Source organism: Ambystoma mexicanum, chromosome 3p, assembly GCF_040938575.1.
Source record: "Ambystoma mexicanum isolate Mex_15411 chromosome 3p, UKY_AmexF1_1, whole genome shotgun sequence".
NCBI lineage: Eukaryota > Metazoa > Chordata > Amphibia > Caudata > Ambystomatidae > Ambystoma > Ambystoma mexicanum.
In genome coordinates this window covers 1252573447-1252600200 of record NC_090925.1, presented here as the reverse complement: position 1 = coordinate 1252600200, position 26754 = coordinate 1252573447, and the positions used below count along the sequence as shown (strand labels likewise).

Below are 26754 nucleotides of genomic sequence, written 5' to 3'. Positions count from 1 at the left end.
GAACAAAGGCTTACCATCCTGGAATCCAGTCTTCAGCAGCACCTGTAAAGACAAAGAAAGAACAGTTTAGCACTACGGTCTTCAGTGGCAGCGCATCTCTTACCTGGTCCATCGGCTGTCACCAACGCCTCGCGCTGCATTCCGGCATCTGAAAGACAAGGGCTTACCTACTCTTCGCATGCTCCGGAGGTCTTCGCACTGCATTCCGGCATCTGAAAGACAAAAGAAGGTGTGTTTAAAGACATTGGGCAACTTTATTACTCACGTGCCATTACTCCTTCCCACGCCGAATCCAGTGGGTATTCCAGCACCCTTCAGCTTCTCTAAAGCTCCGAACTTGTACCTGCAAGATAAAAGGGACAGTTAGTGCGCATCGTGAAGCAGGCTACAAGCGCTTACTTACGTGCTTCCAGGCGCTTCTATTCCTCACGCGGGTTCGATCCTCAACTCTCATCAGCCCGCCATCCGCCATCGCCGGAACCCTGCAAAACAAGAGATATCATTACAAAAGACTTTTAAGACATTTGAAGTGCCCAGAACTTACCGTTCGTGCAGTTAACGACGGACAGCAGTCCTCTGAGGTCAAGAGGCCTGCACCCTTATCCAGTGAAGAAACTGGTTACGGCACCCTGCCCCGAGGCAGATGGAGAGCTCGGCGTTCACTTACCTAAGGTGAGGGCGTTAACCTTTGGGGTTCTACATGAGAAGAGAAAGGGAAGAGGAGAGAGGCACCCAATAACCCCAGTTCATTAATCCCATATTTTCTATCTGCAGACATCTTACTCTTCGAGTCAGACATACAGTGCACAGAGGTCCAGCCCAAAGAGCCAACCGTTTGTTACACATCACCTTTGAAGATACGGCATTCACCCAGTCAAGACCGGCGCCTCTGCGGGAATCAGGTGAGCGTTACAACATCTGGACTGCTGAGACATATAACCTCCAAATATGGTGTCAATGGGAAGTTCCAATTTGGCATGGTCGCTGACATTTGTCTTGATGACCCAGAACCATTTTAATTTGGTTGGATCAATGTTGGGCAAGTAAAGGTAATCGATGGCAAAGTTGGAGGCAATTCCAAACCATGTGGGTTCCACCTCTAGTTTTCTCTTACAGGGTTAATCTGAAGAAAACCCCACCTGGTGAGTAAAATACCCAAATCAGCCAGTCTTGCTGCCTGGATCCTTGGATGTTAGAATTTTCCATCTCAAATGTTTTATCACCATTGTCCAGGTAGTCGAGGATCATGTTGGTCTCTGGGCAGATGGAATTGAAATCTCTGCCAATAATTATTGGTTTATGTTCTGTCTCACCTGATCAAGAGACCAATATATCCTCTATGTCATTGATTGCTTCTTCAACATTGCTACATGCAGGATTGCAGTAAATATTGAAGACTAAAATCCTTGTTTTAAGACCCATATAGTTCTCAACAATTTTGGTTGGTAAAACTGCTTCCGTCTTTGTATTAATTGTTTTAACTATACAGAGTGGCTTCATTTTTATGGCATTAAGAATGCCACCAAACAGCCAGCCCATCTCTCCCTTTTTGGGATTCTTTGTGTTAATTGCAAAACCATCAAAGACTGGGGGCAATCTTAGACATGACTCCTGGATCAATATTATGTCATACCCAGTAAACATATCATACTTGTCCAAGTCCAAGAAACTGGTGTGCCCCCATGTATTTCAACACAGAACCCTGTTATCAATTCTTTTTCAAATCCTGGCCTGCGACCTGTAGCCATTGGGAATGTTGATGACGGCCATCCCCAGCTCCTAGTATCATCTCCAAAACTCACTTTTCTCTGGCCATCATTATTAACAGAACACTTCATGTTTGAATAACCCTGATTGACTTTTGAAAATGTACTTGTATTAACTACCTCTCTCTCGTCCTGTTGAACATAATAACTTTCAAAGTCTCTCTTCAGAATTTCCTCACGATTTTTTTCCAATAAGATTCTCCAGTACTTTAGAGTGAAAATGAACTGCACATTTAACAATGTGTTATAATCAAAATAAATGTATAAAGCGAATATCTGAAGAGGAAATTAATGTTAAATCCGAATTGGTCACAACTAGAGACAATATTCTTGTTCTGTTGAGGGGGACATATTTCTCCACCTCAAACACTCTTTCAAATATGATAAGGAATAGATAATCACTTCTATGGTTTGATTGTATCTGAAATTGACTTTTCCTTAGTCTTCTCTACAGCGAGCAGAGGTGCCACAATTGTTCGAATCATAGGATGATTGTTAGTCTCTCTTTTATTCATTGTCTGAACAGTGTCAGTGTTTCCAGTCACTACTGTTTGGGTTTCAATCGGTGAGGTATTCACAGAGTCTACAACATCTATTATGTATTATGCCCTCCTCTACATTTGAGGAGTCTACTGGATCCGTATCCTCTTTGTTTCCATCGGTCACTGATCAAAAACATCCTATTAAGCCTCCTCTTTTGTTACTTTTTTTCAGTTTATTGGGTATTGGTGTTGTATCACCTGGACTAAGTGACAGTTCGGCTAACACCTCTGTGGCCACTGGTGGGATCACCACTTCCTTGGCAGTTTTTAGATTCATCGTTCTGTTCGGGGCTACCCTTGTTTAATATGATATGATATGGCATTTATAACGCGCCTATACCCAAGTGTTTCAAGGAGTGACGCAGCAAAGGAGGGTGAACAGAGGGACGACAAAGACAGTGATCCTACTAGGCCAAGTATCATTCAGCTTGTGCAAGTGCAGAGGAAGGGGGAGGAGGAGAAGTGTGGAGTGGGAGGGTGGTTGGGGACAGTGCAGTGCAATGGGTAATAGAATAAATAAAACAAGAGAAGTAGGGCCAGCTGGTGGCAAGGGTAAGTGCAGACATCAGGTGTCAAGTGCTGGTGGGGGACTGTAGGGATACAGAAACAGTCCCCAATTGCAGGGGCTGCTAGGGGGGCAGTGCAGGTGTGTAACTGGCGGGGGAGGGCACTTGGGCCCGAGATCAGAGGATGGCCAGGTTACCAGTACAGTTTCAGCCAGGAATTCAGCAGGGAAGAGGAGGAGAGAAAGAAGAAGCAAAGAGGAAGGTTTTGAGGTGCTTCCAGAACCGGAGATGGTTCTCCTCCTGATTTTTGTGAATCAATGATTGTAATGGCATTCTGGTCCGGAGATTGTACCTTATTATCAGGCACACCTGCATGTGTACAATGAGATGCCACATGTAGCATTTTCCTAAAGAATTTCCTTGATCCCATGTTTTTCGATTTAGCTCATCCTTTCATGATTTTTGATTTGCGCTCATTAATACTGCCGTTCATGTCTTTACCAGACAAACAAGATCTTTCACCGGAGGTCGCCATATGCATGACTCCATTGTCCCCAGGTTGCTCACTAGGAAATAGATTGTCGATCTTGATACTAGTTATGGCTGGTTCAGCTGGTTTAGAATGCAAGTTCAAATTCTCGTACTCTTTATCGGGCAGACGCACTTTTAGTTCTTTCAAAATTTTTGAGTTTTCCCTTCCTTCACAGACGACTGTGTCATAAAGGCATATAAATGATTGTACAACAATGTTTAGAGCGCCCAGCAGACTATTTGAATTAGGGGTAGAATCTTGCGAAAGTTGTGAATCTCCCTGAAACGGTAGTGACGAGCAATCTCCCATGCTAGATAACTCATGCTGAGTGTCTTCAACATGACAACCATTGCTTGTTGCCTTACTTATTGGGTGTTGAAAACAATTTAGGAGAGACACTTGGTCTCGGTGAAAGGGCACCTATAGCATGTATTTCATCCTCAAGTCTTATGCAAGTGTCCATTAGCAGTAAACTTGCTCTCTTTCTGTTTCCAACAGAATTGCACCTGATATGTCGATTTCTTCACTGAAATCAATACACAAACCGAAATTGAATGGTTATGTAAAGATACATGACTATAAGATCTGGTTGGTCGTTGAGCAAAGAATTTTGTTATTTTTTCTTGATTAGAAAGTTTTAGATTAGTTTTCTTAGCTGCTCGAGAGTTCAATGTCCTTGTTTTCTCACTTCGGATTGAATCTGTACTGCAAAGGTTATATCTTTTTGGTTTCCCTCGCATGCATACCGCTCAGTGCTCCTCACCACCAACAAAATAAACCTTCTCTAAGGGTAGTTGCTCTAGATTGGGAACAAATTATTGCGATGTGCGCTAGCAAGCCACCCCCAATGTCACACAGCCAGTACGAGAACAGTGCCTTACGGTTCTTCAATTCACTTAAAAGGGAAATCGATGGAGAACCTGGCTCAACACAACAGTGGGCCACGGACCACCAACCGCGGACTGCAGACTGTCTGAGCACTTATAGGGCACGTCGCCCGTTGTCATATAACAGTGCTAAGACAAGGCAGGTGGAGCGGGGTGCGAGGGTTGGTAGAAAAAAAGCCCAACAGTGCCTGCCATTCACACAGCTCCGAGCCCCGTGGTAGCCCCTTGGTAGCCTTGCTGATCTTATTTGTATAACGCCTGGTTGCCACACTGTTCAAACCCATTTGGCGCTGTGCTGTGCGATACTGCTTACCACCCCCAACAGCTCTCAATGGCTCCCAGCTGGGAGCTGGGCCAAAGACCTTCACCAAACAGGATTGCGCGTCATTGGTCGCGGGGCCTGCACTCAAGCAACCAGATGCCAACAGAGTGCAGAGAACTTCCCGACCTTCAATATTTCGGTGTCCTGGGCCCTGCAGCTGCAGTCTGTGGCCGTGCGGCACCCGAGGAAAGAACTGAGGTGTCGAGCACACGTCAGCAAGCTCACATCAAGCCGCACCATGGATTGCAAACAGTAAAGTTGCTGTGGTCACTTCCGACACGTAGCACTAAGATGCAGTATACCTTTCTACCATTGACCTAACAAAAAGTTATTGGCAGGTGCCAGTTAACCCTATAGACAAACCTAAACAGCCTTTTCCACTCCAATAGGTTTGTTTCAATTTAAGGTTTTACCCTTTGGGTTACATGGGCCCCCAGCTACCTAGTAATAATTAAACCTGGAAGAAAACATGCATGAATCCATAGGGAAATGCTGCACTATTTCCATAACGTGCCTTAAGCAGTAAATGATATACTAATAGAAGAACGTTGACTCCACCAGTATATAACGTTCTTCTGTTAGCAGTTTACAACTGAAATAAATAAATACATATTAAAGCTTAATATATTGCTTAATATACTGCTGTTATTAAACAAATCAGAACATTTTCATGTATCCATAGGAACATTCTGCACCATTTCCATAACGTGCCTCCAGCAGTATATTAATTGTTCATATACTGCTGGAGGCACGTTATGTAAAGGCCACCTTCACTGGCGTGCTGATTGCTGAATGTATTTTGTTCATGGAGCTTCTACAAAGGAAATCCTCGGAGACCATCCGTGAGCCAAATACATTCTGCACACCAGTGAAGGTGGCATTTTTACACCGTGCTTTATATTTGCAAAGAATTATTTGTTCTATTTGTTAGTGTATATCCTATTTATTCTCTGAAACTGATTTCTTAGTTACAATGTTACTATTCTAGTCTTTGCATCATAATAATAATGCTATTATAATTGATATTACATATTATGCAAGGTTAAGAATTGTGTTACAATACAAACATTATCCAATAATTCATACAAAATATGATTATTTGACATAAAAGAGACACAAGTAATACATTCACAGCATGGTAAATAATGTCATTATAGTTAATATCATTGCATGTAAATGTGAAGCACGCTCTGAGCGTACTCTGGCACATATTACAAAATGGCTGCAATTTTGCAATAATAACTTGGCATCCTCGAGCAGTGCGAAAGAAGCATGCCCCTATGGAGCAGAGGAAGCCACTCTGATGCTCCAATTGTCTTCAAAAAACAAATCTTGACAGCGATATGAAGATACTATCATCTTTTTGTCCAAAAAGAAAAATGAAACCGTGTATACACATATGAGTAATAGGAACACTATGCAGCGAAAGCTTTCCTCCTCATAACTTAACTAGATATATTATGATTCTTTGCAGAAACCCCAGCTACAATCTTTGATTTAACCGTTTGAAATAAGGCATATACAATTTAAGAACAATATAAGAAAAATTGATAATACAAAACGTTAATTCATGCCCCTTTTTAATTTTGAATAAAGGATATGTAGTTGTTTCATTACAAAGAAACATATATATGTTTCCTAATAGGTCTATGTATCCTCCCGATGAGCCACATTACTGGCGAAACATGTGTAGAGGATTGTTTAGAAGACTAAGACTAAGTTCATTTTAGGATTATGAAGAGTTTTTGAGTAAAACCAAAGCCAAGTATTAAAATTAAAAACTGAAGATCATATCAATTGATGTGAATCTATGGACAATGATGTGACATTTTGATTAACTAAGAGCACCATGAAGAGTTTTTGAATGACATTAAATAGAAAAATAAGATTGACAACTGAAGATCATACCGGTTAATGGGAATCTATGGACAGTGAAGCAATATCTGATTATTTAAGGTCACTGAGCTACACAGGATAGACAAAAATGGGGCCTTCAGGCAACCATAAATCAGATAAACATTGTACAAAGATATGAAAAATATTTCTAAAAAATAAGACATTGCACATAATACATCCACACTTGTGAACATAAAACCATAAACGATGCATTTTTAATGAATATATTGTCAAATGATATGCAAAGCATCACTGTATTGTAATTTAAATAGGTTATTCAGTTCAAAAGGGGGACACTGCATGTCCCACATTTGTAAAATCCAGGTTTCTAGGATCGTAACCAGGTGTGGTTATATGTTTCTTAGTGGCTTGATGGCGTGGACAACTTGATACCCACAGTCTGCATTCTGTCTGATGTTAAAAATAATGTTAGACATCCCTGTTAAACAAGAAGACAGATACAGAAAGTGCTCTCATTTTGCCCACTTGAAGGGAGGACTGGAAAGATACAATGGATAGAGTGCTCTAGGAATGGAAAAGAGAGATCTACACGAGTGTGAATTTCCCACCAGCGCCCAGCCACTTTAATTAAACCAGCAGGGTTAATTAACAGTTTCGGCTTTTGTAAAAGCATGTGATAGTGCCATTATGGCAGCGCCTAGCAAATGCCTAACAAGTCATAAAATGGCAACAGCTGATACATTGTGTACATAACTGGACATACTATGGCAATACCCCGGAAAAGGATATTTATACTTTTGTTTTATAACCATAAACTGTTGGCTTTGCCAATGTTTGGTTTTTACAGGACTTTGGTGCAAGGAGCAGATTGTAGGACACCCCTACTGCTTATAAATAAAGTGGTTGAAGGCACACCAATAGCGCATTTACAGCTGCAGCTAACCTTTATCTCTGAGAACACTGTTCAGATAAAACACTGGCAGAGCCTGTACAGAACTTGGTTTGATGTTACTTCTTGATAGTGCTAGATCAACGAAGCCCCAGGAGGATGTGTTTGGAGCAGGGAGAAGCAAGTAGCAGGTGGGAATGACAATAGGGATAGGGATTAGCAAGCAATTGGGTAGGTAAATAACCAAATACGTGTCCTTCCTCAAATTCCATATCCCTCCTGACAGTTCTCCAAAGAAATAGTTTTTTGGCTTATTGATGGCACTTAGGCATCACCTAATAGCCAAAACTAAAAAGGTTGCACAGGGTAAGGAGCGGCACATGGGACTTGTAGAAATGCCAGTTAAAGGAATATTGGCTAAGGGAACCACACAGTTTAAAGGTTGCTTTACAAGAAGGTTCACCATTAGCAAAAGGTCTTCCACTCTTAATTGGGATGAGAACAAAGTTCAGGTAACTGCTCTCACTGGAACACAGTGGCGGCTCCAGAGTTCATGTTGCAAGGAATAAAGAAAGTTAATAGCGGAATGTCAAGAATGATGGCTGACACAGCCTTCGCTTCCTTTGACCTATGGGATGTGGGATGTTTTAAGGGGCAGACACCAGAGGCTTGGTAGAGTGACATTGCCATTCAAGAAATATGGATGTTTTTAAGGTGGAGAGACCTCGTACAATTTGGGGCGAATTGGCGCCGTTGTTGTGAATAAAATCCACTCTTACGAGAAAGTAAGAGAATGACAGAATGAGGATTACACTCTAACCCGTGAAACATATAAGGGTTTATGCTAATTCGCGAGAAATGACTGATCAGCATGCATGGAAACAAACTCTTCAATTATACAAGGCAAGAATTGGTATTGACGCTGGTAAATGGGGCATTTGGCAGACACTTGGGGTTGGTCAGATTAGCAGACCTGCAGCATCTACGTAACTTGCCCACAAGACAGTCCCACTGCAGAAGAGGCGGTCCTTCCCGATAGGGCCGACATAGCAGTTTGGGGGAGACTTATAGGCAGGGGCTCACGTGCTAACAAGCCACCAGCAGGGAGCTGAAGAATCAGTGGGTGATCACCTCCAGAATTTTGTGTTGGCAAACGAGTTATTCCAGAGGTTTGTTGTGAAGAAATTACTACTGTGCTGCAGGAGTAGCAGGATGAGTAGTGGATAAACTGCCTATTCTGCTCACACACCAGCAGTGATCCCAATCATAAGGGTGAAACAGGCACAGCCCAAAGGTATATCTCCTTCACCTTGTGTGGTAGCACAGGATGAGTGAAGGCTATATCTTCAGGAGGGGTGTGAGCTGAAACCGTGGCAACCCAAACATCAATAGTACAAAGACTCCAAAATAAAGCATGTTAAATCGTTTAATTAAACAATAAAAATGCAAAAACAAACCAAAAGCAATAAGCAAAAACCCACCCCTGTTAAGAAACGCAGAAATGCAAGCTGTTGTAGAATAGCCCTATGGGTAGATGAAAGGGGGTGTCGAGCGCGCAGGAACTCAATTGTCACAATGTAAGTCTTCAAGAAGGTGTCTTGTAGGTAAAAGGCAGGGAAGAAGGGCTTAAAAGTCACTATAGTCCCAGAAGTGGGCCAGAGGGACAGGGCCTCTTCACAGTACCTTATATTTTTGTCTTGGATGCTTTGCAGCATAGAGCTGGGCTTTCTCACGGGTGAGCCAGTGTCGACATGGAGCGAGTCACGATGACCCAGCGGCCAGTCAGCATAGGGTCAGTGTCAAGACTGGGATCTTCATGGATTATGTCGACATCGGGTCAGCATTGAGACTGTGCTCTGCATGGATCGAGTTGGGGGACGAGTTGGGTTGAAACAATGCTTCTTCTAGGTTGAGTTGGCGAGTGGACACAATAGCTTCCAGACTGTTGAATGGTGGCCGGGTCAAGACAAGATTCTGTTGGGTCGATGCACTGTTCGGGATGCTTCCAAAGTGGTGAGCTGGCTGTCGGGTTGAGTGGCTGTGATCTTCACAGTGATTAAGACGGCTTTGAGGCTCAAAGAAGCAAGTAACCAACTTGAAGTTCACAGAGAGCCAAAAGCAGCACAGTGATTCCTGTGTTCGCTGGTACGGCGTTGAACAAGGTTGAAGGGGCTTGTGGCAGTGAAACTGGATTTCATCTTCTCTAAGACTTCAAGGTTGCTGGGTGCCCCAATCTAGGGGCTCCAGGAAAAGATGAGTTCTTCTGCTGCACTGCCACTCCAGGGAACTTGGCTGACAACTAGTTGGGTTACTTCACCTCCTGTGACCGGGGCCTGGTTCCCTGCTGTGGAGCCATATTGAGGCCTTGGTACAACAGCAGTCACCCCACTGGGGACGCCGAGCTCTCCTCTGCCTTGGATGCCTTCTGTCTTCACCTGCCTGGTAGAGGACTTTGGGATAGACTGCATCCCCAAAAGAGGTTAAGATGAATTTTGATGAGACAAATGCTCTGTGGCCCTGTTTTACTCCACTCATGTTTAGTGTTTGTTAAGATGGATTTCAAGTATCTGGCCTGGCGGACAGATTTTAGAAGGCCACCCTTCTTGTAGTGAACAGGGAACTCTGAGAGGTTAGCCTAAACCCAATTATGGTAGCAATGGAGAGCAGTGAAGGCTTATTCTCAGGAGAATGTGAGTGGGGTCAGGGTCCCTTGGTGTGCTTTTAACGCCAAGTCCCCACAACAGCTCTCAGAAACTGCTCAGTTGATATGTGAATTAACAGAACAACCAAATATGTCTACAAATGTTCAAAGCTGCCTGCTTGGTTTACTTTTTTGCAAAACTGCACACTTAATGCAAATCATGCTGCCCGACTGTATTAACTAATGAAAAAAGTAAGCACCTTTTATTGCTAATACAACCAAGTGACAATAGACCATGCAAACATTTCAATTTGCCCCAGGGTCACATTCTGGCATTCATAACTCTGGATTTATAATGGAAAAGCGAAACTAAGAGTACAAGAATGCAAAAAGAAACACACACATTATTGACACATATAGCACCCTACCAAGTAAATCAAATGAATAATATAATTCAGCCACCTGCACACACCATCATTCTAATTGTCTCTGCAACTTGATGCACAAATACTACAAACAATTTAAGAAGTCCCATGTAAGATGTGAGTAGTTCATCCAGTCCGGGGTTTCTTTTTTCCTTGCACTGTGTTACCTTCTGTGTTCTTATAGTAGAATCAGCATATAGTACAGGTACAAGAGTGAAAAGAAACAAAAAACATAGGGGCCTTGTGTGAGAGAATATATATTTCTGCATCGCAATTCCCATATACATTCGGGTGTAGTGATAGGAAAGTAGCAGACTTGTGGCCCAAACCCGTAGAAAAAAACTGAACTTCAAGTCCCAGAAGGCAAACTGATGTTAACTGAATAGCCAGTGCTGCATGGAGGCGTCAGGCATGTCATTGGGCCACTTAGAAATACTTAAAACCTTGTTTAAATGTGTTTCCCTGTCTTTTGACCCATCAGATTGTCCACCGTTATATGCTAGATACTCCACAAATCCTGGTCCCCAGACCACATCGCCCTGTAAGTCTGCTACATGTAGGTCTGTGTTTAAATGGGGTAAATTAAACTTTGCTGCAGTGGAAGAGACCAGAGTGTCATGAACTCAAATGAAAAAGGACCTGTATAAAATACTCCTAACTGCCACCAGACAATACAGTAGATATGGTTCTACATAGTTTCAGAAGTTAGTGCAAATGAAGGAGTGACTTGAAACTAAAGGAGCAGCAGTTTGGCAGCATTACTAGTCTTCAAAATGTTCTTACACTGAAGTTACTTTGCACAAAGAATACTTTGCAACTGTACACTCCATTATAGAATGTGTTCCCATGCTGCTAGATTGGACATTCCATCTTAATTACAACTCTAAAGTTGCTGGCTTAGATATGCCCTGCTAGTAGTCAATAACCCAGTAGACTGATTTGTCCTTCATTATTTCCCCATGAGTATGGGGAATTGGCTCTCATCGATGAAAGATGTTGGTAAGTAAGCCTACTGTAGGATTATGGTCACAGAACTGGTGCACATTGTAAAGAGGTCTCAAATGTGTTATCCTGTAGATGGTAAGCATACTTGACATGGTTATATTGGGATAAGAAGGATGAAACGCCAAGTCCTTCCTAGCAAAATTCGAATCTATGAATTACAGATCACACATGCGTGCACACACCCACACACACAGATACACATCTGCAGCAGGCCCTCAACCCACTGAGCTATGTAGCCTTATATTTCTTGACTGTTGCAGTATATGATGTTATATGTATATGTAAACACTACACCAATTAATAACTGAGCGATACATGGAAGCATCTATGATTTTTCCCCAAGTTTGTCAACTTCCCCATGGTAGACCGATGTAGATTGCTGATTTCAATATATACATAGTTGTTTCCCTTCATTGCATTTGACACTGTACTGTAGAGATTGACAGATTCATTTTTAATCCATGTACTTTGCTTGATTGCCTTGTACTCATTTTTCAGATACACCATCTCTATTGTGCTCTTTTGTCCTTCAAAATTCAATCATACATTATTCATATATTGTCACCAGCCCCACCGGCAGGTAAAGCGCACTGAAGTCCTGCTATACCTGCCTTCTGCAGGTGGCCCAACGCTCTTAAAATGTGTTTCTTCTTCATGCAGACATAATAAAGCTGCACACCTGGAGTATAGGCACCCAGGGCCACCAGTACAAGAGGTTTGGGGGGCGGCTGAGTGAGCTTAGCGCCTCAGCAATTGCCTTTGCTCCTTCTCCTGCATCACAGATCAGCTCCACCTGACCCATGTGACGTGCCAGGGTCTTTGCTTCCTAGCTGGTCTGTATACCTGCTCTTTGCATCCTCTGCCTTATTTATTGGGCAGCCTATTCTCCTGCTGAGCTGCCAGCCCACAAACATTTTCAGCACGCTGACCCTCTACCTTTCTGGTCCACACCTGACCAAGCATCTACACTGCTGGCTTCCTGAACTTTGCCGTCTGCTATCTCCAGCTTCCCAGGTCCAGGGATCACTGAAATTGCTTGGAACCTTTGTGCATAAGGCCCCATTCTGCATATGGCTGGACAGCACAAGTTAGGAATATTATTGCCACTGCATGCCCACTGCATAACTGATGTTTCTCTGATCACATGCCTATTGTGTCTACAATGTCTTGCAAACCATTACTGCTCACTTTTCACGTTCACAGGCTACCCAAGCAAGCATCCCGTGGACCAGATACTGCCCTGACTGGTGGGCCAGATTTCTTGTAGTAATATCTGTACGTGATATGATTGTTTCTTGCACAGTGCCATTGATTTTAAAGTATTGGACCCTGTCCTTTCTCTCCTTCATCATGTCTTTCGACGCCAGTATCTCTAGGTACACTGCTATGATATATATACTGACCAAGCTGGGGAGTGACTGGACTAAATATCACCAGCACAGCCATTGGTATCCCCAACACATATCAGACATGTTACCCCTGCTGACTGTGTTTCTGGGACTACTGCCCAGCACAGTATTCATGTCCCCAGATACCGATACGTTCCTCACATTTTCAGTCTAATGGATGCCTCAGATTGTTATGTCTGGGCACACACCCCAACACACACTAGCGGAGGAATTTCTTTCACTGCAATGTTATTTCCTGAATTTGGCTGGCCTTAGTTCTCCCCCATTAGAGTATACACTGCCAAGTGCAGTACGAGTACAAGTGCAGTACAAGCTGTGATGGGACTTAAGCGCAATATGCATGTCTCTGAAGCTAGGCGCAGCCTGAATTGGCTGCCTGTTCAACAACAGCTGCATCATAAGTGGCTGTCCATTGTGTACAAATGTTTTCATGGCAAGGCCCCAGATTATCTCATGACTAGGATAAAAAAGAAACCTGCTGGTCGTCTATTACGATCCAGTTGTGATACTACTCTGATTCAACCCCTGTCCACTCTGAAAAAGATTTGGGGAAGCTGGTTTCAATTTCTGGGCCCCTGCCCTATGGAACTCCATGTCAAAATATCTGGCTGACAGTGGCTCTTTAGGGATTTTTAAGAAACAACTAAAAACCTTCTTGTTTGATATAGGTCAAGGATAATCCTTTCCTTCTCCTATGCTGCTGTCTCTCATCCTCTGTATTCCACTTATATGCAATCTCAGCTAGTCCATCTCTTTGCTGGTTTACAGAATGAACTCTGCCCTCTCCTTGTGTTTCCTTTCTGAATTTATATTTTGTTGTCTGTCTTTTTCCCTCTCCTGTGTGCGCCCTGAGGTATTTGGGTTAGTGGCGCAATACAAGAACATAGATAGATAGATAGATAGATAGATAGATAGATAGATAGATAGATAGATAGATAGATAGATAGATAGATAGATAGATAGATAGATAGATAGATAGAGCAATCACCATTCCCTGCTAGGCCCCAGATCCTTCACATTGGCTTAGCTTGATGCCTCTTGCTACACCCCGCTCTCCTGTCATACCCACACCCTGCCTTAGCTCGGCAGCCCACAACCTAATGCTGCTTTCGGGACCCACGAGACACCAGACCCCAGTACCTTTCCATAGCTGTGTACAAATACTACCTTATAAGGAGTATTCCGGTGCTTACGCCAAAGTTGCGTACTGATCTTGCTACACAATTTACTGTGTATATAACTGCAAGGTTTCTTCACAAATGTCTGCTTCCTAATATTACCAAATGTCTACAAGCATCATGGAAACTTGCCATGCTATATAAGACCGAACACCGGGAGAGCTCTCCGTCTGACCCCTGTCACTTGTCATTCTGTATTATTGTATTCTGCTGTTTTTTTTTCTCTAATAATAACTTGGTTTGCCTCTCAGCTGTGTCCTGACTCTTCATTGTTGCAGGATTTCCCCCTTCCTTGGGGATTTCCTTATCATGGTAGTATATTGAAGGGATTATTTCAGGTGCTGAGTACACAAAGGGATTCACTTATGCATAGTTTAACAAACCACAATGTTAAAATATGTGTAATATTGGTGAGACTTTAAATAGTGCATGCTACAGTCTGAAGGGTCCCTAATGTCACTCAAGCCTAGATCAATTGTGAGCCATGCTCCCCTTTTTATTGAATAAACGATACTACAATGTTTGTTAGGACGCAGTAGAGTAGTGGTTGGGAGTTAGAGGGGAGCAGGGATTTTGAGAGTATAATACTATGATGTTAAGCACCCATTCCAAGGGATGGAACAGGTGGTAAGGGCCTGGCAGCCCGAGTTATAGGCCAGAGTGAGGTGAGGGCCTATAACGAGGACCCTGGGGCGTTACCACCCGATCCAGACCTTGAAACGGGTGCTTAATGCCATTAGAACCCGTCCTAAGGGATAGGGCGGGGCTAATTACAAGTATTTTTGTTCCGTGAACAGGATGCCTCGTGGTGTCCCGTTTGAGGAAGGCAAATACAATTCAAAGATGGCCACCATGGAAAAGGAAGGTGGCCGAAATGAGGTAAGTGGGGGGAGAGAGAGGTTTAAGAAAAGGGGGGAAGGAATGTGGGGGAAGATGTTGGCCGGGAAAATGGCCATCAGGCGGCTTGGAGCACGGGCTGAGATCGCGGTTTCAGCCCGCGTTTCTAGCCACCTGATTGGCTGGCTCCCCCCACCAGGATGCTAAAGAATTTTGAGTGAGAGGCGTGAAAAGATGTGATTATGACAGAAATAGATCCTGCAACCGTACCACACTAGAATGATGGATCTGAAGGCACAGTAGTGATAGTAAAATACAGGTATTGTTTCATTTACATTTATGGACAAAAAAAACCTCTGGTTCCCAAATCACTGTGCTGCTCTTTATAGTTGGGTACAGAGCATAGCTTGTTTACGAAAATACACAACACACCCACCCCCCAATAATATTGACTAAGCTATGCCCCTGTACTAGAGTAACAAATAAAAAAACAAATGGCTAAGGGCATAGCACCACAGGGTAGCAGCAAGAACAGAAGTTAAGAAATGGTGACGGGTAAAAAGTTAGTTAAGGGTGGGGGAATAAAACAAATTGAAAAAACTTTCATTACACTTCAATATGTTCGGTTTTGGTGTTGAATGTGCAATTTGTAACATTGATATTGCAAACATTAAATGTAAATCGGAACAATGATTTACCACTTGCTTGTCTGTATTTACCTGCTCCAAAAGGCATGAACGCCTCCGGCTTCACCAATTTTCCATCAGCATCCAGGAAGTGTTCTGGGTAGAACTGGTGCGGCCTCTCCCAAGCTGTCTCATCCTTCACGACTGAGGAAAGGTTGATGAAAAGGGTGACTCCCTAGAAAACAGGAAACCATAAAATCCACGAGGTCAAATGGGGTTCTTTAAACAATCCAATGCAAGATGTCCATGGCTATGAACAAGTAGGGCGTGTGCCGGCTCACTACACCACCTCAACACAAAAACACTCTAATCGTAAATTTGTTAAATCAACTGAAAGAACAACTCTTGAACACCAAAACTGGCTTCACAGATTGTGTAGTACAGTGGCGTCTCTAGGAAGGTGCCAGATGGTGCCCTTACCCCTAGTCATAATGTCTTCCTCCCTCTTTTAGCCCCCAGTCAGCAGTGGGTGGCAGTGCCTGGAAACCCAGTCCTTAGGTTTTTAGATGTCATCAGGGCAGGGGGAAGCCAATGCATCATACAGATCCTTATCATACATCCCTTCCTTTTCTTTTGCGGCCAAAGGGCACAGTCGTTAGACTTAAATGTATAGACGGCAGGGATGCAGAAGGCTAATTAGCACCCTACGAACCCAGATTCTTCTATGGAAAAGGTGAACAGATGATACTGACAATTTGGGATTTGACTGGGATGTTAATAGGATTTGAATAGGATGCAAGGGTCAAAGAGCGGGAAAAGCAGTTTTTGGGTACTGGGTGATGTGATACTTACAAGGTAAGCTTGAGTTTGGGACTTTGGACAGCCAGCAAGGACTCTGGACAGCGGGGGGGCAAGGGATCTGGTCACTGTGACAGAGGGCCAAGAGATCTGGTCACTGGGACTGCTGGGCTCTCCTGGATGAGATCAGCTGCCAAGGTCTGGTCACTGTGGACAGCTGGAGGGGTCAGCTGCCTTTCCTCCTTTCTCCCTGGATTATTGGGTATGCCTGGATCTGGATGGGTGGTTCTGCTTGGATGGATGGATCTCTGCTTTCCTGGATCTTGAATGGATTTCTGTGGCTTGTACCCTTGTGTTTCTCTGTCTCCCGCTTATATAGCCAAAATGACATCATCGGTTTACAATCTGGGGGGGAAGTACCCTGGACTTACTACTCTGCTGGGATAGGGCAGTCTCCCAGTATCCCCTCCTTTCCCTGGGCTGATTGGTTCAGGGGAAATGACATAATTTATGTGTGTGCATTTATGGCTTCCTTTGTCTCACAAAGCCTATTTCTTGGCAAAAATGAGTTATGGAGCAAAACTTCAAATCTATACCAGTCACCATCATAATAAGCAGCTATATAGATTCCATATGTCACAGGGAATTGGACAGTCCGATCGCCAACTCTGTGTGATGTTGCATCGTCCTTTGGCACAATTTCGTCATTTTCAAGGAAAGCATAATATTTAAAATTCTGCAAATAGCTACACACATACACATGCCCACTAATATTCTGCATCTTTTCACCAAGTTTCATGTCTATTATAATTCACCCCCAAATGCGTTTTTCCTGCCATTCCAGTTCACCAAGTGCCAGAAACATGCACTGGGTCTCTTTATGCTTGGCCAAAAATCCCATGAAATACTGGCATAATATCAAATTATTGCTTATTTAGGGTGCTGGGAAAAAAGTCTTAATGTACAACAGCTCTTTCAAGTCAATGGAGTGGATTTGTCACTGTGTGGCCGGTCCTGCAAACCCCCACAGCCAAATTGTCTCATCCTGGGTCAGTCTGCACAAAGGACTTTCTGGGAAATGGGTGCTGAAGGAAATCGCACCTCTGGGTCACACACTGGGCTTCACTCCCTTCTTTTGTCTTTTTTGGCAGTCCTGCCTGCTAGTCTAGCAAAACCAGTAATTATCACACTGTCAGTCCCAGCTAATGTCCTTGCAGCATCAGTTCACTTGTAGGTGCGAAAGTGGGAGGCATGCCTTCCTGCCAAACTGGTTTGACTAGAATTCCTGGGCCTCAGCCAGGCTGATTGAAGTCTTGTGGGGGGGAAGAGCATAATGTACATGGCTTTGCAGCCCCTCCACCCACATATACAATAATCTTTCTATGCGAACAACAGCTGTCATTTGACATTCACTTTTAAACAACATTTTTGCTTATTTTCCAAAAGCAAATTCACACGTGTGCAGGCTTTTTTTTTTTCTAGTTACAAATGCGTTTCTATAAATCACATGGCTGTTTTCCCATTAAACTTTGATAGTGCTTTTGCATGTACTGTGAGTGCATGGACACGACAGGATACTGTTAAGAATTTCTTTGAAATTGACATGGGAATGAGAGAGAGCCATGCTATCTCTTTCCTTTGCTGTGATTTGAGTGCAATGATTCATTTCAAAGGAAAACAAAACACGTGTTTGCGTGAAAACAGAATTCTTTGCTCTTCAAGTATTTTATCAGTAACAAAACGCTGTTCTGGAGATGTATTGCCTTACTTCTAGGCAATCAGATGAAATACACAAGGAGGGCTGTGTTTCAATGGAGCGCATAACTTTGGAGTGTTTTAAAATGAAAGAAAGAACAAATTGTAATGCTGTCTTGACTGCTGGGTGCAGCTTTTAGTCTTCAGATAGCAGAACAGCAAATGTAGCCGTTCTGAATGCAGGTCACTTTTCTTACGATTTAAATGAAATAAGGCAAATGCAGCCATTCTTTGGGTGGCAGTATTTGAAGCTCGCCAAACATGTACCAAGCAGACAAAAGCACAGCCGTCGTCGTGGCCTTGTTTAAATGTGGTTTTTGGTTAAGGGAATTTCTGTTAGGGCTTGTAAATGTACCCCACAGGTTGGAATGGTATTGTTGTTGCTTGCATCATTTGCCAGGTATTACTTTCATATACCACCCAGTGACATGGAATGCCTCGGGACTGAAACCATTTCAATGTTTAGTTACCAAAATCCGAGGTTGCCACACCATTGCGAGGAATTGCCATCAAAACTCCCGGCACATCTAGTACACCCACCATTATTGTCCAATGCCCACCTCCTACTTGCGACATCATAAAGGATATGTGAATTTAGCATAGTAGTGCCAGGTTCCACTGTGCCTAGTTAATACAGTAGTGCCAGAGGCCATTAAGCCCAGTTAGCAAGGTAGTACAAAATTCTATTTTTTTCAGATAGTAATAATGTGCCAGGGTCACTCAGGAACAGTTTGCATAACAGTGGACAATTCGATTTTATACAAATAGAAAAGCAGTGGCAGATCCATTATATCTGCTTAGCACATGCAGCACAGATATCATTAGGCCATTAATTCTTTGTTATCACAGTAAAATCAGATACCATTATGGCCACCCACAAACAGAGTAACCCACGGTTCTGGTTTGCCCAGTTAGCACTGTAAGGCTGGATTTTCTGGGGGCTGTGTGTATATGTTGTTTGAAGCAGTGTGTGCGCAAGTGCTGGGGGGTCTGTGTGTGTGTGTGCATGCAGGGTACCGAGGGTGTAGTTGTGTGCTTTGTATGCAGTGAAGTGGTAGGGGGTTGCGTGTTTGTGTGTGCAGTGCTGGGCCAAAGTGTAGAGTGAATATTGGGTATGCAGTGTGTTGAATGGTATAGTAGTGTGTGTCTCTGCAAAGATGGGGCAGTGTGTGCGGCGTACAGTGGTCTGTACACAGTGCGATGCTTGGGTGGTGTGTGCATGCAGTACTGGATGCTGTGTTTGTGTGCATGTGGTGCATGTTCAGTGCAATTCTGGGGGGTGGATGCTATAGTTGGTAAGAGCTGTGCAGTTCTGTGGCCAGTGAACATGTGTGTGTGCGTGTACAGTGCTTAATTACTGAACCAGTAAATGTTCAAGACCTTCTTTGTAAGCTTGTCCCCCTCATACATCCAAGTGGTAGGAATTACCGAAAACATTGGCCAGTTTTATTACTATTAAAGGCCTCTTTAACTCAAGCAAGAATCTGTCTAACTTTGGTTCAATACCCAAACTGCCATGCGCAGCAACATTATTGGAAAGAATAGTGGTTTTGCGACTGAACGGTTACATTGAACATCATGAGACCTGACCCCTGACAAGCTGGAGTGTGACCCGGTACAGGCCCTGAATCCTTGTTTCTCTCAGTGCTAAATGATCTCCGAATTCAAGTCGAGGGCAGTGCAACACTTGCGCTTATCCTTTTGGATCTAAGTGCTGCCTTCAACACATTAGACCATATTATTCATTGGGAAAGATTAGAATCCTCACTCATAGTTGGCCAACAACTATCCTGGATAAACTCTTCTTTTGCTTGCCGGTCCTCGCCCATTTACCCACCTCCATTACATACCACTTCTCTGCCCATGCCCGGTGAATGCCCGGAGGGATCAGCATTATCTGCACATTTAATAGATACGTTCTTCCATTAATAACACGTAACGGGACTACGCCATGACACACAACTCCTCTCAAATCTTACAGGACAGTCCTCCTCCTATTCCCAGCTATGGCCATGCCCATTGGTAACTGGAAACATTCTCAAAGACAATGTTGCTGAATCTGTGATTCTAATTGCAAACCTACAAATTAGCAATATTTCTTTTGGCCACAGTATTTCGGCAACTGCCCAGAGCCAGTAAAACAAGTGAAAAGGCTGGCAGGCTTTTTTGACTCCTGCCTCTTGCGCTGACCCCCAAAACAACTCGTCAATTATACTGGTTTCTTGCACCTTCGTACTCAAATGAATTCTCCCCTACTTAGAGCGTCATTATACTCAGCCTAGTGTTATCGACTGCCTTTGGTCTTGCCCATCTGCAGAACGCAGCAGCTCAGGCGATCACAGGGGTTAGTCGCCATGAACACGTCACACCAACATCTGGTCATTACACTGACTCCCAGTATTGTCCAGAACTGACTTCAAGACACACATAGTGCCAACCACGACCACATGGTGGTCTTGACAGCCAAAATAATTTCCTGCATTGCCCGTGGAGGATACTAAGATCATGTAGCACTCATTGCAGACCCCGCCCACATACAGAGGCATAGGTTTCCAGATTTTCCATTGGCACAAAGTATCGGCACCAGGAGGTCACTTGTGGTGATAGACTGCTCTATAAAACCCAGCACAGTGTGCAGTACTACAGTGCTGGAATTGCCTGCAGTGGTGGGGCTGTGAGGTTATCTGCATTTTAAGTGTTTGTTTGTGGTTTTTGGGGTGGTGCATGTGTTTCCGAATGCATTGGCCGTGTGTACAGTGATGGGGTGCATATGTGCGAGGTGTCGTGCTGGGGCAGAGTGCGTATGATACATTGCTGTGGTCAGTGTGTGTGTGTGTTACGGTGTGTTTGTGTGTGTCGGGGAAAGATGCAGTAATTGGGACTGGTTGTGCAGTGATGTAGCTTTTTGTGTGTGCAGTGCAGTGTTGGAGGTGGCATTCATCATGTATGTGGGTAGTTTGTGTGTGAGGGGGTGGTGTATGTGTAGGTGTGTGTATGTATTTCAGTGCTGTTTGAGAGATCTGTATGTTTTCAGTAGGGCACTGGGGGTCATTTGTGATGTGCTGGGGTAATGTACATATTTTGTGTGTGTGGGTGGATGGTTGTGTGCATTGTTGGGGGATGTATGTGTGCATTGTCCGAGGTGGTGTGTGCAATTGTTGAGGTAGCGTATATGTGCAGTGCTGTGGCAGTGTGTGTGTGTGTGCGCATGTGTATGTGCGCATGTCTGCAGTGTTGAGTGGTGTGTGTGTTTGGGGCAGTGTGTATGTGTGTGCTTCGTGGTGCTTCGGACAGTGCTTTGTGTGGTGTGTGTAGTTCAGTGTGTTTGTGCATGTTGAGCATTGACAGTATGTGTATGGTACACAGTATGTACAGTGTTAGGTGTATGTGTGTGTTTGTGCAATGCAGTGACCGGGTGAGTGTGTGCGTGTGTGTGTGTACACGCGTGTATGTGGGTGTTTGTGTGGTGCAATGAAGTGCTAGAGGTTGTGTATATGTGCAGTGTTGGGTGTTGCACCAGTAGCCTGGAGTGGTGTGTGTGTATGTATGTCTGTGTGCCCGGGAGCACTGGATGTGGTTATGCATACATGGCAGTTCTGGGTGGCGGGGGCTGGCATGTGTACCTTGCAGTGCTAGGTTAGTGTATGTTTGTGCATAAAGTGCTGTCTTTGAGTGGAGCGTGCCCTGGGCTGGGGGTGGTGTGCATTTCTGTGCAGTGCTGAGGGGATGGGTGTGATGCTAGTGCAGTGCTTTGGCAGTATGTGTTTGTGTGTGTTTACCCCAAAGGAGTGCTTGGGGCATGTGTGATGCACGTGCAATGCAGTGAGCTGTATTTCCTTAAACAAATAGATATACATCCTTACATTATATAATAATTTGGCCACCATGGTAGCTTCATCACCTCTCACCAAAAACTAAATAGGAAGCTATCATATTTAATTGACATGGTCAAAACAGGGCAATGACAAAGATGAGTTGAGCTAAACATGTGGTGTAAAAAACAGGCTCTGCCAAATAAACTGTTGTAACTGACTGATCAAAACCCCTCCCTACACAGACCACAGAAATAATACAAAAATTAAACAAATCATCAAAGCTTGAATCTCACCAAAACAAGAATGAACTCCTACTCTGCACTAGTACACTACCTCTGATGCAAAAACAATCGGATCACAGAACATATCCTATCACCACTAGGCACCCCCTCCATCTACACCAAGTCCTCACATGAGATTTCTATAGCACTGAAGGTCATGCTGCACATCTGTGAGTTTCATCAGGTGACAGCCCGAGCAATGCCAGCTGTCAACGTAACACGCAAACTGCTCAACCACATCTTCCTTTTCTCTGCAAATGAACCGAGGAACAGGTTCCACAGCACGAACATCATCCTTGTGAACCGAAGCACACATTTTATGTGTCTTTGAATCATCTTGTAAGTCATGTGAGTGGTCCTGGTGAATCTGGAAGTCGAGGGAGAAGCTCGGCTCACCCTTGACAAGAACAATGCAGCACTCTTGATACTATATGAGGAACACGCAGCAGAAGAGGCATATTCTGCTGCCAGACGGGGGTGGGCGGCTCCTGAAAGGCCACCTGCATTGTATGGGATTGAAGGTCAGTGGTTGCTGGTGAATATTTTCAGTGGAGGGGCAAAAGTATTGCCCCTAAATTAGCAGGAGCAATCAAGTTTAGCAAAGAACCCTAAGCAATGCAGGGGAGTTTGGACGCAGTGGTGCTGGAACTAGTGGTGTTGGGGGTGCTGCAGTACCGCATACCACGGTGGTGGATGGACTGATGAAGCCTTTGAATATTATTTTATTAACATTTCTGCGGCTTTAGAGTTATTCTGAAAAAGTGCTGTAACGTGTTTTATCTTTGAGATTTACGTTTATTTGTCTTGCTGGAATGGAGCAGATTTTGTCAATCTATTCTTAAAACACAGAGCTGTTGGTATAATTGAAAAGGCAATATTGTGAGGATAGCTGAGCGAAGATGTATTGCATGCCTTGTTTTACAATAGTGTGTGTATGAAAGGCCCCATGTGATCACTGTAAACTTTAGCAGATGGCAGGGATAAACAGGGAATCCAGGCTGAACAGACGCCTATTTACTATCTTTAGTAGATTGAAAGCACAATGTTATAGCCCAATAGACCGCAGGAGGGCTCGTTATCGGGGCTCATGACCTGCCACCTACTTACCCAAGCGATAATGACCCCGTGCCCCGGCCCGAGGTCTACAAGGCTATTAGCACATATTGGTAGCAGCACTACATGTTTTGATGGTAAAAAAACATTACTTTAATAATGAGTGAAGTAAATAGACAAACTATATAAGCAAATTAAATGTGCTTTTATTTTAGAGTATTTAAAAAACAAGGTTGTCCTCATGAGTTAAGCATTCTAATTGCAACTTGGTTAAACTAGAGTGGGTTTGGCATGAGCATGTATTAGATGTAGGGAAAAATAAACAGTTTCTCTACAAGAAAGGAACACAGTTTCTGATGATCTAGCTTTCTCTTTCATCTGCTAAATAGGATTTTGCAGGTGGGAAAAGGTCCTCCCTGAGTGAAAGTGTTTTGTTGAATGAAATCTTGCCTGGAAATTGTATTGTTGTTTCCTTGTCTGCTTTTGAAGACAGAATGTTGAGAACACAGTCAATACCAGAAGTTATTGACTGCACTCTGACCATTCTGATTGGCTTAGAGGAGGTCAATAACGATCTCCACGTGCTAATGAGCTGCATGAGATGCTACAAGTGCTTCTCAGCAAGGCTGCTGTGGTATTAATGTATCACTGTACAGGGCTGCTATTAGATATGACAGCACTAGCACTTCTGAGAAGGGTTGCTATAATTATAACAGTACATTATCAGCATTTTCTGAAGGGCTGCCATATCTTTTGTAATGGAACAGTACTGACACTTGTGTACGAAATGATGTTTTAAAGCTATGTGATGGGCACGTTTCTATGGATTATTCCCCCCAGCTTTCAAATAGTTTCACAGGAAAGCAGTATTAGTAGTCTCTTTATTATCAACACAAGGACAATGTATTCCTTCATTTTACATATTTTGTGAAAAGTCCAATGTTCATCTCTACACTCAGCGCTCACACTTCTCACATGGGCGTCTATACATTAAATGAGACTGCACTAGATCTTCTTGGAATGGCTGCCATAAATATTATTGGCCTATAACTCTTATAATAGGTTATATAACATCCACTCCATTATTATAAGCTTTGTACAATGGTCAGGCAGTTTTTGGAGAACTAAAGCATTACATTAGAAAGACTCTAAATTAATTTTCTTTGCTTGAGGTACAGCAGAGAAAATGCGTTGGTGTGCCATTCAGAACACTTGACAACATCCTACCACTGGACTTTTATCATTTTAACATTTCTGTTACAGTCTGCATTCTCCAGTTAACAAGATCATTTTTTTGACTTGCATTTCTAGAAATGAAGGGCCTGATTCAAAGATCGATTTGCAATGGGATTGCACCATTATAAAATGCTCCTGTGAATCAGGCCTTTAGTTCATTTTTAAACTGGTGCTTTCTGCATCTCCTATTTTCACATGACATTAGTGTTTGGGCGAAATGTACTCAAGAGCCCAACATGGTTCTTGGAATGGTTTAGATTATGGCGCTATTCCCATGTGCCGAGTGCCATCTCTAAGGGGCGCCCTTGTCGTGGTAGGAGGTGGAAAATATAATACAGTGATACCTTTTTTCTGGCACGCCCCTCACTTACACTTGAAACAATCTCCATTGGTCTTTGATTCTCGCTACACTAATCCCATTGCCTCACTTTATAGAAGCAGCAGAGTTTGCAGTTTTTCGCATCAGTTTGGTTTAAGGAAACCGTCTTTGGTATGATTTACGGTTACAAATATATATACCAGTTAAATTAAATGACAACCTTCCCATTATAATTCTTCTATGAGCTTCTCAGTCTGTTTCAAATGCCTGAAAATATCCTGTGTTGACATGAAAATGTTACCAGAGTAGGACCAAGTTCACTGCAATGCAAAAAGTAAGAGACTGCTCACTTTACTCTGGTTGACACTGAGGCAATCACGTTTGTCCTCTGTTGGAATTCAAAGATTTTGCATGGCTGGCCCGCAGATGTGGAATGCATTGCCACTTCACTGGCAAATTGTGGCAGAGCTCCATTCAGCGTAGACACATGCTTTTTAACCATGCCTTCTAAGACCCCTCTTCCAAGGTCCCCACAATATGGTTCCTTAAACTAGGCAGGAAGATGAAAAGCACTTGTCATTGGATCCAATGTGACACTATAAATCAGGTTTACTCAAATCTGCAAATAAATACACAGCTTAATGCATAGCTGCCAACTTGCACCATGCCACGCGTGATTTTGATGAAAGGACCTCTGCTCTGCATGAGTGCAAGAATGAGGAGCGGGCAAACCGCATACTCAGCCCTCATACTTATACAAAAAAAACATTGATCTACATCATAATGGTAAAACAGGCACAGCCAAGACATTGGGCCTCATTCCGAGTATGGCGGTAAGGGATAGCGGCCACCGGTAACGAGACCGGTGGCGGTGATCCCTTACTGCCATACTCCGAGTTCCCTTTGCGCCCTCGCCCTTAACGCCTGCTTTGAGCAGGTGTTAAAGTTGAGGGCGCAAAGGGGCCTCCAAGCCAATAACGGTGACCGTAATGACCGGTCACCGTTATTTGCATCTTCCCCATTCCCATTGAGCCCTATGGGGGCTCATTTGGGAATGGGGAAGAGCCTTGGTGAATGGGGAATTACCGCCCCGCCAACCTTGGAATGGGTCGGTAATTCCGCCATCCACCAAGGCGCTGCCGGTCCGGGTACGGGGTCAACCAAGGCGTTAATAGCGCCATTGGTTAGCGCCGTACTCGGAATGAGGCCCATTTATCTCCTTTGCCTCCTGTGGTAACGTGGGTCAAAGGAAGTGGTGTGAATTTGAGAGAGTAGCAAACAAAACAGCAAAAGTTCCAAGATAAAAGATTGTCCAATCAATAGGAATATATAAATACCTTAATTAAGCAAATCAATTCTACAACTAACTGTTTAAAACACAAGAAAAAACACCTCAGTAAATGACGGCACGGGAATTCAGAACAGGAATGTATAAACACTCTGGATACTTTATCAGGGAGGAAACATGCAAGAAATGAAACATTTCTACTTGAATGATATGATTCTTCAGGAAAAATGTGTCAAAGGGACTTAACCAGTCACTAGGGTCCCGAATGTGGGCCTGGGAACAGGGCCTCTTAAAAGTACCTGATTCCAATGCTTAGGCAGTTTTACCATGTGGAATCAGGATTTGAGATGATGTAGAAGAGGGTCGAACCGGTTTCATGTGCAGTGGGCTGCGTTGATCCGAGGAGGCGAGTTAGCGTCAATTTGAGTCAGGCGGTAGTCATTGTAGTTCAAAAGCATCGTCAAGTGATGAAGGTCAGTGGATCAACAGGAGCGGTTCAACGAACCAACGTGGTCTAAAACAATGAGTACAGCTTGTGCAGGTCAATGAATGATGTGGTTATCCAATGGTTCGAGTTGAGCTGTGACTGGCTGTTCGATATTTGGTCTGATGCAATACACTGGTGCTCAAGCCGTACAGTTGATAAGGCAATGCAACAATGAGCCAGTTCGATGCTGCAGCAACAGCGGTTCGAAATTGGAAGGTGAGTGCCAAATGCAGCAATATGGCTCCTGGATGTTCGAAAATGGGGAACACGGTTCAAATGCAGTTTGAGTTGGTTCCAGCC

The 26754-nt window shown here is 43.6% G+C and overlaps 1 protein-coding gene across 1 annotated transcript in view; it reads right to left on the bottom strand.

The window, feature by feature from the left end:
- The window catches only part of LOC138581416 (cytochrome P450 2D15-like), a 458914-nt gene that overhangs the window by 23819 nt on the left and 408341 nt on the right, over positions 1-26754 (bottom strand). The window contains exon 8 of the mRNA XM_069652731.1: positions 15516-15657. Coding sequence (XP_069508832.1) covers positions 15516-15657 — 142 coding nt within the window. The remainder of the gene's footprint in view (positions 1-15515; positions 15658-26754) is intronic.